Source organism: Pipistrellus hanaki (genome assembly GCF_964339955.1).
Source record: "Pipistrellus hanaki genome assembly, chromosome: 8".
Classification (NCBI taxonomy): domain Eukaryota; kingdom Metazoa; phylum Chordata; class Mammalia; order Chiroptera; family Vespertilionidae; genus Pipistrellus; species Pipistrellus hanaki.
This window is the reverse complement of record NC_140510.1, coordinates 70604965-70620159: the sequence shown is the minus strand read 5'-3', so window position 1 is coordinate 70620159 and position 15195 is coordinate 70604965. Positions and strand designations below refer to the sequence as shown.

Here is a 15195-nt window from a genome sequence, read left to right as displayed (position 1 = left end):
TCCTCCTCAGTGCAGAGAGCGTAGTCTGTCCACAAAGTGAGCTGCGGTTCAGGACGCGGGAAACGGACCGAGGAACCCGTAAAATGGCGCCACTTTCTTTAGTTAAAAATGTCTCAGAACAACAGTTGGGCACTGGTGGGACCCCTCAGTGCCCCATCTTTTCTGTATTCGCCTTGAGGCACCCCCCTTGGGCTCCCCAGTCCTCACCACCTGCTGCTCAGCTGAGGTGCCTTGTGGTCTGAGGGGAAACCAGCAGAAGATTCTCATACACACTGAGTGTCCAGATTATGATAATCCCTGAATACATAATAATCTGGCCACTCAGTGTATATCCTATATAATAAAAGGCTAATATGCAAATTGTCCCCTCAACCAGGAGTTCGACCAGCAGGCAGGCCAGCCAACCGCCCATATACCCTCCCCCTGGCCAGGCTGGCCATACCCTACCCATGCACAAATTCATGCACCGGGCCTCATCTATACACACGCACGCACGCACGCACACACTGAGTGGCCAAATTATTATGCATTCAGAGATCATCATAATCTGGCCACTCAGTGTATAGTCTGTTTCCAAATTTAATCTCTGATGTGAATCCTCTTCGACTCCTTTTCCCTCATCTCTCTCATTCAGTTCTTGCTGTCTGACACATATTTTAAACTTTTACTTTATTCTGTTTGCTAGCAAAAATGTGTCTATGATATCTAGTAATAGCACCTCATTAACCATTCTCAGGTGCCCTGTGCCTTTTGGACTGGTCTTTGCCTTGGGGAAGGGGGTAAAGTGGCCACAAAAACAGACTGTGTCTAAAAAGGGACTCCTCAGCCATTCATGTGAAAAGTAGGGCTACGGAACCCATTTGTGGTTATGTAATGGAGTGGAAGAAATCTTAATTGCTGTGAGACTTGGAGAGTAGAATAACCCAAGTCAAACGGATGAGTGGCCTTTGGGGGCTGTCCTACAAGTCATCCTTTAAAGTATACATTTGTGAGTCAGACAGGACAGCTCTCCTTAGCCTCAAGGGCAAAATCTAGGTTGGGTTCATCTCTTCCCACCACCCCCGTCCATGCCTCAGCACCTCTTCCCTGGACCACGCAGCACCTGCTGGCTAAACGTCGCTTCTGTTTGCACATCCTGCATCCCTTCTTTGCTCAGCAACCAGGGTGATCTGAAATCTCAAGGTCACTCCCTTCCCTGCTTACACCTCCAGACTCCTCGCCAAAGATGACTCCCTGGTCGGAGGCCTGGTCTGGCCTACACTCCACCCTCAATACATATGCTCTCCCTCTGCCCGCTACAGCCAGCAGCCTCTTTCCTGCTGCTCTTCAATGCGCCAAACTCGGTTCTTCCCCAAGACTCGAACTTGATGCAACTCTTCCTGCTGGTTCTTGACCGGGGGCTCTTTTTCTCCTCACGGTCTCAGCTTGGACACGATCTGCTCAGAGAGGTCCTCCAGGCTCCTGCCCCAAGTGCACCTGTCGCTCTGCCATACCTTAACGCCTCAGAGGACCTACCCCAACCCAGGCATTGTGTTCTGTGATTGGTTTGCTATGGATAGTCTATTCCCCCGATAGGATGTAACGCTCTGAGATCAAGGACCTTGTCTGCATTGAACGTGGCTTTGTCCCCAGGGCATGGTCCTAGCAAATAATTGACACTCAGTGAATCCTGTTTTCCTTAAATTATTGAATATTCAAACTGGCCGTGGCTCCGGACCACTCCAGACAAGACATGCCACAGTTACTTTGTATCTCTCTCTCTCCCCATCGGCGCCGTTGGGATAGATACTAGTCATCACATCACAAAATTGTTTTGAGGATAAAATGGGATCGTACATGTGAAGAGCGGAAAATGATGCCTAACGCATCATGCAATAAATAAATGTAGCCAGTGTTATCGTTTCTAATCCCTAGCTTTCAGAGCTGGTGTGGCACCCCACACATTAAAGCGTATAAGCAACGTGCTGTCTCCCCCCAGGGTGTTTCTGTTTTGTTGGGACTTCGGGAGTGCTCAGCCTGGAACAGCTCCTTCCCGGGGCTGCTTCTATTGGTGTCCATCTCTTACATTTAAAAAGTGTATACTTTTCATCTTTCCCAGGTGAAGAAGCTACCTGATTATAAGAAAGGCCCAGTGCATGAAATCCTGATTATAATTTTTTGTGTCTTATATTTTGAGTCCTTATAAACTACCAAAATTCACTTCTGGGAAAATGGGGATTAAATGAATAGGTTAATACAGAGAGAGAGAGGGAGAGAGAGGGAGGGAGAGAGAGAGAAAGAGAGAGAGAGAGAGAGAGAGAGAGAGAGAGAGAGAGAGAGAGGCAGTGAACAATCGGAGAACACCTGCTTGTCCTGTGCTACTTGGCCCGCTGAGTTTGGGTAACAGACCTGACCATCTATAGGAAAGAAGAGAGGGTACGAATGTGACCTCATGGTGAACACTGCAAGAATCCAGGGCCAGACCAGATGTCTGGGGGGCTTACACATTCCCTGTGTTGGTGCCAGGGTGACTTCCCACCGACGGCTCGGGCCCGGCCTCCGTGAGGGGCTCTGGCTATGGGGGACAAAGTGAGGTAAACTCATTAGGGCCTGAGCTCGCGGGGAGCCCCGCAGAGATTCGGAAAGTGTCCTTTCTGGAGCCTGCCTAGCGGGGTGCGTGCTGGCTGCCAATGTCAACACCGTCCCAGGGCCTGCTGCTCCTTTCTGCTGGAGTTTTTCCGGGACCTGGAATGGGGAGGTGGGGGAGGGGGGGTGAAAGCCTCCGAGGATTGTGTTTTGTTTTGCTTTGTTTTTTTCCCCTTCCTGTTTTTGGCTCATACGGCACGTCGATGGTAGGTATTGGGCAATGTGCTTGACCGCACAATTCCTCAATTTCCTCGTTTAGCAGCGCTGCCTTGTTTATGAGGGGTTTTGAAATTCTTTGCAAGCACACAGAATGCTGGTGTGGAAAGCCGCCTGCAACAGCCGCAGGCCCCTAACCCCCACCCCCAAACCTTCTGAATTAGAATCTGGGGGGTGGGGTGGGGTGCAGCCCCAATCTCCGTTGTAAACAAGCTTCCTGGTGGTTCTTATCACTCTGAATGGCTGTTGATCCCTAGGTAGAGCTAAGCACCCAAAAATCCCCTGGTATCTCCCAGGGTTTTTTGGGCGGACCCAATGGGGACCATTTTCCCCAGAGCTGACCCTGTGTAGTGTCATGGAGTAATGCATTTAGAAGCCATGTGAAGCTGATTTGGCTAATCCCTGGCCTCAGAATGTATGCAGTCTGGGAGGAGGTGGAGGACTAGCACTTTGCTGTCCGGTAGGGGATGGATGACATTGACAGGCGTCCGCGAATGAAAGAACTGAGCCGATGAGCCGGAGTCCGCCTGCTTTGGTTTTGATGCTGGGCTTCCCCTAGGAGCCCAAGGCTGAGGTCCTGCTCTTGATTTGGCCACTGACTCAACTTTGACCTTGGGAAAACCATTTAGTCTTTCTGCACAGTTTCCCCCTTTACAAGATGTACTTTTTCCATCCTCCCGAGGCATTTGTCAGAGGAGGAGCCGGCCAGTTCGCTCAGAAGGAACGTTTCGTTATGGTCACCGTATGTTATACAACCAGCTGTACCTCGGGAGGCGGTGATGGCCTTAGGTCATGGGCCAGCCACTGCGAGTGTGTCCTCACTGAGGAGGAGCAAGAAAGGTGTCCCGTCCCTCCCTTTGTGTTGGGACCTGAAACCTCAGAGGAAAGTCTCCCAGGCTTTCGGCTTTGTGGGCTAACACACTAGTGTCGACAAAGATAACACAGGAGCTGCAGACAGGCAGCATTCCTGTTTCTGTGCTCAGGAACTGGGACAGCGAAAGGCCGCTGTCCACCCCCAGCTTTGCTCCTGCCTGCCCTCGACAGGTGTGATGCTATCGAATCTCAGCTAGGACCCCTGCCGCCTTTCCTTGGACTTGGACCTTGGGACCTGTAGGAGTTTTCTGTTGCTGTAGAACACATTCCCACACACGTAGCAGTTCCCAACAGCACACCACTGTTCCATCACTGCTTCTGTGGCTCAGAAGTCCGGGCGTGGCTTACCTGGGCCTGTGGCTCGGTGTCTCACAAGGCGGAAATTATGATAGCATTTTGAACAGTAGTCTAAAGGTGGACACACGCAGATGTTTGTCAACATGTGAGTAACAAACTGGTATATACATACAATGGACCATTCTTTTTTAAAAATATTTTTATTGATTTCAGAGAGGGAAGGAGAGGGAGAGAGAAATAGAAACATCAATGATGAGAGAGAACCATTGATCGGCTGCCTCCCACACGGCACCCCACGTGGGACCGAGCCCACAACTCGGGCATGTGCCCTTGACCGGAATCAAACCCAGGATCCTTCACTCCACAGGCCGATGCTCTATCCACTGAGCCAAACCGGCCAGGGCTACACTAGGCTATTCTTCAACCTTAAAAAGGAAGGAAATTCTGACCCATGATACAAAAGGGGCCTGGAAAAGGTTATGCGACATGAAACAAGGCAGTCAGATCGAACAAATAGTGTATGATTCCTCCTACATGAAGTCCCTAGCGTGGTCACATTCACAAAGACAGGAAGTAGGATGGTGGGGGCAGGGACAGGAGAGGGTGGGAGTTGGTGATCAGTGGGCACAAGATTCCAGTTTGGAAAGACGGAAAGATTGAGATGGGTGCTGGTGATGGTTGCAGAACAAGGCGAATATGCTTAATGCACAGAACTGTGCACTTAACGGTGGTTAACAGGACACATGGAATGTGCTGTATATCTTACCACAATAAAAATTTAAAAGAAAATGAACACGAGATCCCAAAACAGGAAAATGTTAAAGCAGGCTGACTTGGGGAAAATGCACAGCCTAGTCGATAACCAAAGGAAAAGTATTAAAATTTTTATTTAAAAGAAATACCATCTTGCCCGGTGGGCATGACTCAGTGGTTGAGCATTGACCTCTGAACCAGGAGGTCACAGTCCAATTCCTGGTCAGGGCATATGCCCGAGGTGCAGGCTTGATCCTTAGTGTTGGCATGCATGTGGCTGCTGATCAATGATTCTCTCTCATCATTGATGTTTCCATCTCTCTCCTTCTCCCTCTCTGAAATCAATAAGAATAAAATTATATTAATAAATAAAAGCAGTACCATCTTTTAGTCTAATGGGATAATGAATGTTAAGTGTCTAACACAAAATCTGGAATACTGTTGTGGGGTCCAACCCTGGGTTCAAAATAAGTCCACCGGAGGCTGATGATTTATTTAAAAAAGCAGGCAAAGATTTATTGAAATATCTGGCCAGGATAGCCGCAAGAGCACCACACGCAGGCGGACTCCACACGACTGCACTGCTTCAGGGGCAGGTAGTTCTTTTCAAAGGTTCTGAGAAGGAAAACCCCTATTTTGCAACAAACTGTTGTTTGGAGTTTTTTGCTGTTCTTCCTAGATAAAATGTTGCTTTAGCCCATTTGAAGAATGATGAAGATAAACTTAGCTGTCTGACTGTAGGCCAGAGACCAAATATGCCCAGAATCTCAATACCATGCCAGGTGCACTTTTTCAATTGGATAGAACTGTTTTGTTTTCAAGGCCAGCATCGAGATAACCACTAAGTGCACATAGGGCTGGCTCTTTAATTAAAAAAAAAAAAAAAGGAAGTTCTGCCTGTAACCTTGCTTAGAATTTGAACTAATCCTCCCTAAGCCCATCTCGCGATGAACAAAACAAGTCTCTCCAAACTCTCCCCCTGCACCGTCCGACTGCTCGGGAACTCTGCAACAGTTCAAACCACAGGAATTTTCCTTTGTTCTAAATTCTAAATCCTAAAGACTATATTCTAAAAACTGGGGTCAGCCCGCAGGGTTGTTCCCAGTCACATCCTGCTGGACATTGGAATGTGGCCCAATCTTGCAGAAGCAGAACTCAGTGGTTAATCTCCAAAGGTTATGGTCCCCGGCACAGGAAAATTGCCTTAGCAGGTTTAAAATTCAAACAGCAGTTTTTACCAAAGTATGGTTGCCACTATATCTCAATACAATTATAGTCCGAACATGCTATATTTCACTTCTCTGCTTTTTCTTCCCCTTCTCCCTAAACAAAGATGAAGTCTTCATTTAATCTTCTTATTCCAGTGCTTTCCATAAGTAGACAGGACTGACTTTTAGAATGCTAGCTCCATTTTTTAAAAGTAAAACCTTTTTCCATGAGGCCCAAGTTGAGGTACCAGTGTAAAGAAGGTATATGGATTATATTAAATGCAATCCTGAAATAGTTCACTACATCACAAAAAGGTATTTGGCTGCAAATATTAGTTAGATGACTTGCCCTCAAAATGTCCTAGAGTTTGTAATAACAAGAGTTGTGAACTCCAAGCTAGTGCTGTGGCTGTGTCCAAAAACGGGTCTTCTTATCACCGAGCCCCTGTATATCCCTGCTTCTGAAAGGCAGAGTGGGCACACACCTGCCTTCTTAGTTCTTTGTTCTCTCACCATTTCCATGAGTCATGAGTCTCTCTTGGCAACTGAATGAAGGCCATTAGAGTGAACCTTTTTGATGATAAGGAAGTGTAGTTAACAGTGCACCTCTTATTAATTGGTCAAACAGGATGAGCCACACATTGTATTAAGCATGTTTCTGTCATTTCATTTAATCCTCATCTCCTTCTGAGAAAAATTATGTGACTCTCTTTATTGGGGAGAAAATTGAGCTTCAGAGAGTTTCAATAACTCACTGCAAATCCTGGTTGGTAGAGCTAGGTCTCAAACCCGAGGCTAACTCCAAACCTCCGATCGTCCCACCGCTACTCTACACTGCATCCAGGGGCATAATTTATTTACTTCATAAGTATACACGTGATTTATAAGAATGAAAATGTAAATGTGGCTTTGTAAGAAGGCCTCATTTTTAATAAGGATGGATCTAGAAAGCCCTGGTAGCGGAGAGGCAGTGATGTGAATGAAGAAACTACTGCAGGGTTGGGTTTTTTCCTCTCTATCCTCACAGTCATCCAATTTTTTCTTTCTACACAAATTGTATTTATAACTTCACCACTTCTAACTAAGACATAGCTCTTGATATTGCATATTAATTTAGGAGCATTACTGCATTATTTTTAGAGAAAGAGGAAGGGGGAGAGAGAGAGAGAGAGAGAGAGAGAGAGAGAGAGAGAGAGAGAGGAGAGGGAGGGACATCACTTTGTCGTTCCACTTAGTCATGCCTTCATTGGTTGGTTCGTGTATGCACCCTGGCCAGGAACTGAACCCACAAACCTTTTACATCCAGGATGATGATCAATTGAGCAGGGCAGGAGCACGGAAGTCAAAGTTTAGCTCCACAAGCACGCTGTTGGACATTCATAATAAAGTGCCTCCTATTCCATGTCAGACTGTAGATTTGCTTCCTGATAAGATGTTACTATTTGAAGACCGTCAATTATTTTATTGTGATTCAGGTGCAAATAACAGGAAAGCATAGTTTTTCCCTATCTAGGCAAAATAGAGGAGGGGTATTTCTAAAAAAGGATACTTCAGGTAATATTTTAAGTGGCCATAATTTTGCATTGTGATTTTGGAGAAAATATACTCAGAATCCAGAGGCGTCGGCAGTGGTGCCCTGACTGACAGGGAGATCGTGCCAGGGAATTTCCAGAGAATCCACACCATGGCCAGGTCTTCAGAGACACTCGTGGCCGTCCTGCCCCAGAAAACCAAACACCTTGAAACCATAGATTTTTGAAACATTCATGCAAATGCCAATTCTGAAAATAAATTTCTTTGCAAGAGTATATATGCATGTCTGTAAAAAAATGTCAAGAGAAACAAAAAAAACCAAATGTGTATGTCAAATGGATAAGTGGTTGTGAAAATAGAAAGAAAACACACTTTGTAAATACCCGTTTCCTGGAGAGAAACTTAATTCTGAAGTTCTGTTTTCAATTCTGAATTTTCAAGTCAAAGTTTTTTCAAAAGCAGTGTGAAAATAGATAAGAAACCAACTTGCTTGCACACGCACGTGCTCATGCACACACACACACACACACACACACACACACACACACGACAATCTCCTATCGCCTTAAGCATTCTAAGCTCCATGTGCTTCTCCTGTTCACAGAGCTCACACGTGTTTCAACCGCCTGGACCTCCCCCCGTACCCCTCGTTCTCCATGCTGTATGAGAAGCTCCTGACAGCCGTCGAAGAGACCAGCACCTTTGGACTTGAGTGACCAGAAGCCCGGTGCCCGGCTGTGTGGGGACAGGCGGGCTGGGAAGCCGCCCTCCCAGGATGGCCCGCCACCAGAGGGTCAGAGCGTGCTTCCATCCGAGGGACGCCATCGCTGGACAGGTCTAAGCCACGTTCGGGGTCGGGCTCGTGGTGAGGAGTCCTTAGGTGAAGGATGGGGATGAGCGTGATGCCCGGGGGACGGCCCACCAGCCTTTCCATCAGCAGGCCCTGACTGCCACCCTTCTTCCCGTTCATGGGCTCCAAGACCAAGATGAACCTGAGCGGGGTCAGCTCAAGGTCACTGTGCAGGGACTCGGGAGGACCTCGAAACTTAACCTTGGACGTGGTTCGAGACAAATGAGCAGCCCTTGACCCGCTCTCCAAATGAGTGCGAGTTCAATAACGGAATAAAAACGCGTGCATTTCCCCGAAAGTACCTTTGTGTGGGACCCAGGTTATCACAGAACGTTCCTTTTCTTGCTTACGTGTGCCTGCATGGTGTGCACGTGGGTTTCGGCTTCCACGGGACCCGAGTGGAAACGAAACCAAGTCAACGTGAGGCAACTCAAAAGGTTTGCTCTTGGGCGGTCTGTGACGAGGGATATGCAGAGTGGTCTGTGTGTCCTCATGGCTGGGGACAAACTGTTCTACAGTGAACTCCTCCCGGCAGATTTACGCTTTATAATGCATGGGAACTATGTTAAATAGCTATCGACTAACTCACAGCATATCAGGAAAAAGTCCACGGTGAGTTCTGCTCACTTTTTTTTTTTGTAGGTTCATGCTATTTATGTTCTTCAAGGTGTGTACAGGAGCCTACCTGTCCTGCTGTCCGTGGCGCCCGACCCATTTCCATGTTCCATGCTTACATGGGTGTCATGCTAGTCGGTCTCCTTTTAAGCCACTGTCCAGGGAACCAAAGGGCCTTTGATTTTTATAAAGGTACAAAACAACCCCCCCGAAATATTTTGCACTGAACGTACCAAAGTTGAAGGGACACTACAAGATGATGGACAGCAGCTCCATCACCTGGCAAGTATAACAGCTTCGAACTCAGACTTCTCCACAGTGCCATGTCTACCACTCCAGGACTGTGCATCTCCAGTAATAATTTCTTTAAGACTCACGGTATGTGACCATACACTATGCATTTGTTTAAAATGTATTAGACTCTTCCATCCATCAGATATTTCACAGGATGGCATTTAATAAAGATATTTCATACCCCCCCCCACCTGCTCTTTATTTGCACAGCATCATGACACCCCACGCTCACTGAGGGAGCCGTCAGCAGCACCTGAGGGGTCAGCTCTCTGTAGTAACAGGAATTCTGCTCCCTCGGCAGTCGAGGACGTCACAGACGGAAGCCCTCAGCCCTCCGTACTCTGTTTCCAAGCCTGCGTTTTCGCTGATGCTCAGATTCCTCTTTGACATAAGGAAACGGGCCTCTGAGGGCACCTCGGATGCTGCACGGCCTCACTAACGTTACATTGGCTTAGTTTTATCAGAGGCGTCGTTTGCTTCTCCTGCTTTTGGGTTTTTCCCACATGGTGGTTTATTTCTGGATGGATGGCCATAACTCACCAGAGGCTCATACAGTGACGTTACTTTGTGAATAATAAACGCATTGGTTTAACACTGGTTTGCCAGCTTATGGTTTTACAGGCACGGCACAGCCACTTCTCTGAGCTACAAGGAGCCGTGGGGTCCTCGTGGTGGGATGTTGGCGGTCTTACACTTTATAAAGGTCACGGGCATGGGTTTTGTAGGTTTTAAGACTGATTCTCCCTCCTCCCGCCACCCCTCCCCCCAACCCCGCCTTCCATTGGGTAAGCTGCATATGCTGCTGGAATCTCCAGAGGAAAACCACTCAGGCTGTGTTCCTGCACCGAAGGCAGATGCTGCTGTGCGGGGAATGTTCTGGAAAAAGACCCCCAGAGCCCGTGCGTGGGAAAGGGCCAGAAACACAGGGAAGAGAAAGCAATTTTAACTGGAGCTGTTAGTGTGTACTTATTGATCATGAATGTAAGCATTTTTAATTTTGCAAATTATTTTTACTTCTTTATATGTTTTCATTATAAGGGAAATAATATAATATACTTTATTTAAAAGACGACTTTTTTTTTATGGTAATGTGATGTTTCAGAGCTGGCATTCTCTGAACAGCTGAAACCGAAGGTTGCATTTCTTTCGAAAAATACATTCACAGACCATGTGAGCTTTCATTTTGGTCTGTGACACTGTTACCCTACTCCACAATATCAGGTAAAAGAAATTGGAAGTAAAGTGTATCTCTAATTATTTCTAACAAATATACTTATTCGTCAGGGGCATCCAACTTCTCATATAACAGGATAAGCATCCAGCTGCTACTGTTCTCAGAACTGGGGATTCTCAAAGTTGTCCTTAGCCTATCAAAATACTGTGGTCCCTGGCCTATTTTTCTTCACTAGGAAAGCAAAAAGTCCAGTGATCACTGTCTAGAATGTTAAATATCACGTCCACAGAATAATGGAGACTTGAACACACTCTACAAATAGAAATATCCATATATTCTTTCTTCTGGACCGTGAACTGGGTAATTGCTGCATGGCCTTGTTCCTTTAAGAAACTCTTAAGTGATACTCATATTGCCCCGTCTTACAGCATCAAAGACAGTCACAGTGTATCGTGTACGGACGCAGATAGTCTCTGAGATGAGAGGAGTGGCCCAGTATTGGCATTAGCCCCGTGTCAGCCACTGTGTCTGATCATGGAGCTGCAAATTTAAAATCCGCCCTTCAGATGATCATGGTCTAGAGCAGTGGTCGGCAAACTCATTAGTCAACAGAGCCAAATATCAACAGGACAACCACTGAAATTTCTTTTGAGAGTCAACATTTTTAAACTTAGACTTCTTCTAACATCACTTCTTCAACAAAGACTCGCCCAGGCCGTGGTATTTTGTGGAAGAGCCACGCTCAAGGCGCCAAAGAGCCGCAGGTGGCTCACGAACTGCTATTTGCCGACCAATGGTCTAGAGGAGTAGGCACGGAGGTTCAAAAAAGTATTTTTAATAAATCTAGTTTGTTGTACAATTAAGGAGTGAGAAGAGAATGGCTTGTTCCATCTGGGAAGTCATTGAAGGCTTCATACATGGGTGCTTATAGCCAAGGGAGGGAGGGAGGAAGGTCACCTCAGTGCCCTTTCTGTTGGGGACCACAGGCATGTCACAGTGTGTTGCTATTGGTCAAGTGTTGGAGCCCATGATGCCTCGATACACGAGGGTGTGAAGTGTGCATGTGGGGAGCAGAACCTAAAGGCACAACTGGGGGATCTCCCGATTATCCAAGAGATGCCCACGTGAAATCTGGTCCTTTCCGGTTCCTTCCATCTGCACTCCAGTGTACCTTCCGTTTTCACTGTGAGAAATGCCAGTCCTTGAGCCCAGCCCACTTCTGGGGTCAAACATTTTTCTTGTGTACAAAGCGATTGGATCTTGGTCAGAGAAGCGTGGCCATCCCTTTCTAGCACCTGCTGTGTTTAGGATGACCCCGTAGGAATTCTGTAGCAAATGAGGGAAAATCTGTGTCACCTGCATAAGAATCCTGATGGGAAAACGGCCTTTGGGTGGTTGATTGCAATGGTAGCACCTGTTTGTATCACACGTCAGAAGGTCAGAGAACTTGCGGGCGCATCATCTCTTCATCCTCACAAACCTCGTGGGGTCGAAGGTATCACGTCCCCTCTGGTTTGAGGCTGGTGTCCGTGGCTGGCTGGTGAGATGTCTCAGTACTTGATAGTTACCATTCTAGGTTTCATCACCAGAGATGGAGAACTGATGTTCCTACCAGCATGTTTCGCTTTCAGTGAATTTCGCAAGATGATTCATCTACCAAAGGCTCGCTTTCTCGAACACTCTAAGAGGTGACGCCTTCAGAAAAGCCTATGAAGAAATGAGAACAGTCCATTCCTGGAAAAACTCCCCATTTGCTTAACGGTTGCCTTTTACTGTTTGTTATAAGAAACGAAAAAAAGAGGGCCCCATTTGATTGCTTTGGGTGGATTTATATAGTATAGCCGTTTAGTTCCCTCAAATACTATTTGGAAGCAACATCATGGGGGAAAAAAAGAAGCCTTCTTTTACTTTTTCATTTTTGTTTTTAGGAGGGTTGGATCTAGAAAGCCCTGGTAGCGGAGAGGCAGTGATGTGGATGAAGAAACTACTGCAGGGTTGAGTTTTTTCCTCTCTGTCCTCACAGTCATCCAATTTTTTCTTTCTTTCTCTCTACACAAATTGTAGTTAGAACGTGACCACTTCTAACTAAGACAAACATCTTACAATGAAGAGTCTAACAATCTTCCCAGTTTGAAGCCCATTCAGGAAATTCCCCAGGCAGGTGAAATGATGCTAATGTGACCGATCATTAAGAGATCTGAAGTCTGCACAGTGAAAGCATGCAAGTGAAGACTCATCTCCAAACTGGTCTCGGGCCCTTGGTTCCCTCTGACCTGCTTTCTGATTTAGTGCAAGCACTAGATCTTAGATACCTTCCTCCCGTACAACCTGAGTTTAAATCGAGATTGTCACTTTCAATTAGAGTCCAATTTTTGCTAAGTCTATTAACTTTGTGGTTCGATCGTGCTTTCCTGATAGATGTGTTCGTGTAACATAGAAGAAAAGGGATCCCAGAGACAGTCAGGTTTCTCATTTCTAAATGGTGGCTGAACACCAACTGACTGCTCCCCGCTGGGAGGTAAAAAATGAAAAAGCAAAAAAGACGTGCCCTGCCCGCCAGGAAGGCAGTGCTAATTACTGACAACAGCCCAGAATGAGGAGTGGTAGCTGCATTCCAGGAGTGTGTGGGACTAGCAGTAGTTCAGGGAGGACCTTCACGGTGGGAGGAGGGTGCTGAAACAGGGATGGGAGGATCGTGTTAGGGCTTGCCTGTGGGGTGGGAGCAAGCACTTCAATCTGGTTTCTGACTTTGGAGGAAAAGCCTGCCATGTTGCCTAATGAGGGCGCTGCTCCCTAACCCCCTCTTGGGAGTAGCCCATTTTTCTAAGTTTGGCAGATTGGTGACATTTAGGTATTGGGAAACAGGGTGTAGCCCCCACTATTAGAGCTAGCCAGAGCTTCCATCAGGGGTGTCGGTAATTTAGTATTAAATTCCATTGTGGATATTTTTAAACTTAAGAAGCATTGTTACTACTATTGAACTCATGCGCATGAAATAGAGGAAAGGGTGTTGCTTGGCTTGTTCCACTGAATTTGGTTTTCAGGAGACGTTCTTTGACGTTCGAATAGCCTTTGAGACATTCTCATGGATTCTAGTGGTGGCTTCAATGTTCTCTGCTGGTCTAGAAGGCGAAAACCTAAAAGCTGGGTTCCTGGATCTCAAATGGAGACCCGGCCAGTGTTTCCAACTTTTCTGGAAGTCAATCAAGACTGAAAAGACATTTGCTTAGGCTTACGGTGCAGAGTAGTTGTCTTCCATGATGGACAGGTCAGCAGCATGGGCAGGCCCCGTTCCCCGGGGAACACAGGAACCCTACATGTATGTGTGTGGTTTTTACTTTCAGTGGCCTTGGGCAGGTGAGGGCTTTCTATCCAATTTTTCTTTGAAGATACTACAACCCTGGGGCATGTTAATTGGTGTGTTGTGTGATTCAACCTGAATCAGCTGTTACTGGTGCCAATGAGGAATCATCAGTAAGCTTCTGTTTCCCCGAAAATAAGACAGTGTCTTATATTAATTTTTTCTCCCAAAGTTGTGCTAGGTCTTATTTTCAGGGGATGTCTTATCTTTCCATGTGCTAGGTCTTATTTTCGGAGGATGTCTTATTTTCGGGGAAACACGGTAGTATCACCTTCTGGGGAAAAAAAAGCGGGGGGGGGGGGGTGAATAACATTCAAGAAATACCTTGGAAGGCTTAACTAAGAAACACACAGAGAACCGAATGTTCTTATAGGACCTTAATGCTCTCAAAGATGTTATTACAACATACTTGTTTCTTTATATGCTATCATAGGTAAAATTTGAGGCTGTTAATATTTGGAACGTACATGAGATTACATGTTTTTACAATAGGGATGCAGGCATTCCAAAGTAAATGAAAATACACGCATCTCTCTTGCCTCTTACTGAAAGTATTAATCTAATTTTATAATAATGCTTACTTTTTAATATTAAGGCTCTGCAAAACAAACAAACATATTTATTTCTAAGATTTCAGTAGAGCCCAGGTGGTGTATTTTTTTAAAGCCTTGCCATTTCCTCTCACCAACTCCACCTACTGTGTCTGCCACACCACACATCACAGGTAATAGCTATGTTTCTGTTTGAGTTGATTTAAAATTCATACCCAGTCAATGTGACTTTTCATAGAGAGTAATAATGGGAGGCATTTGCTATTGGCATTAAGATTGTACAGCTCTTGTTGCACCTTATATTTAAAGCTCATCTTTTATTTTTATTTTTTTTTTCAAAGCAAACAATGCAGATTGTTGACATCTCAGAAATGATTTGTGGGTGGGATTAAGTGGAGCCTGGAACTCTGACATGTAGACTCCTTGTTTGTTTTCTGCAAAGTCTGTATCTTATCCTCATCTGAACCCCTGGCTTTTTGTGTTGTATTTTTTTTAAATCTGAAATGCTTTGAAGGAAAGATATTTTAATGTGTACAATTTATTTTATTTTCATACTGATCTCTATTTTGTTTAAAACCATGTTGCATCATGAAATCACTTAATCCAAAATAAATCTTCTTTTAAAAAAAATAGATTATGACTTTTCTGTGATACATTTGGGAAGAAAAAACCCGAGGGAAGAAAACAAAGTAGGAATAAAGGTCTCATGGGATTAGTGTGCAGCTTTGTGGATATAGGAAGTTTTCTTTTCATGATATTTATAATTAGGAATCTATTTTTTATTCTTAAAGTGATATTTTGCTATTTAATAGGCTACCAATGGATGCTGAAGGAATGAGTTGACA

At 45.6% G+C, this 15195-nt stretch overlaps 1 protein-coding gene across 6 annotated transcripts in view; it reads left to right on the top strand.

Moving 5' to 3' along the window:
• Positions 1–14973, top strand: part of HECW2 (HECT, C2 and WW domain containing E3 ubiquitin protein ligase 2) — a 226022-nt gene extending 211049 nt beyond the window's left edge. For 4 of the 6 annotated variants that reach the window (XM_084893123.1, XM_084893124.1, XM_084893125.1 and 1 more), the window contains one exon: positions 8110–10031. In XM_084893123.1, the coding sequence (XP_084749249.1) occupies positions 8110–8221 (112 nt within the window). In that variant the 3' untranslated portion in view covers positions 8222–10031. Of the gene's footprint in view, positions 1–8109; positions 10032–10054 lie in introns of those variants that run through there. The other 2 variants (XR_014795809.1, XR_014795810.1) reach the window with 2 other exon arrangements.
• Positions 14974–15195: the final 222 nt, after the last annotated feature.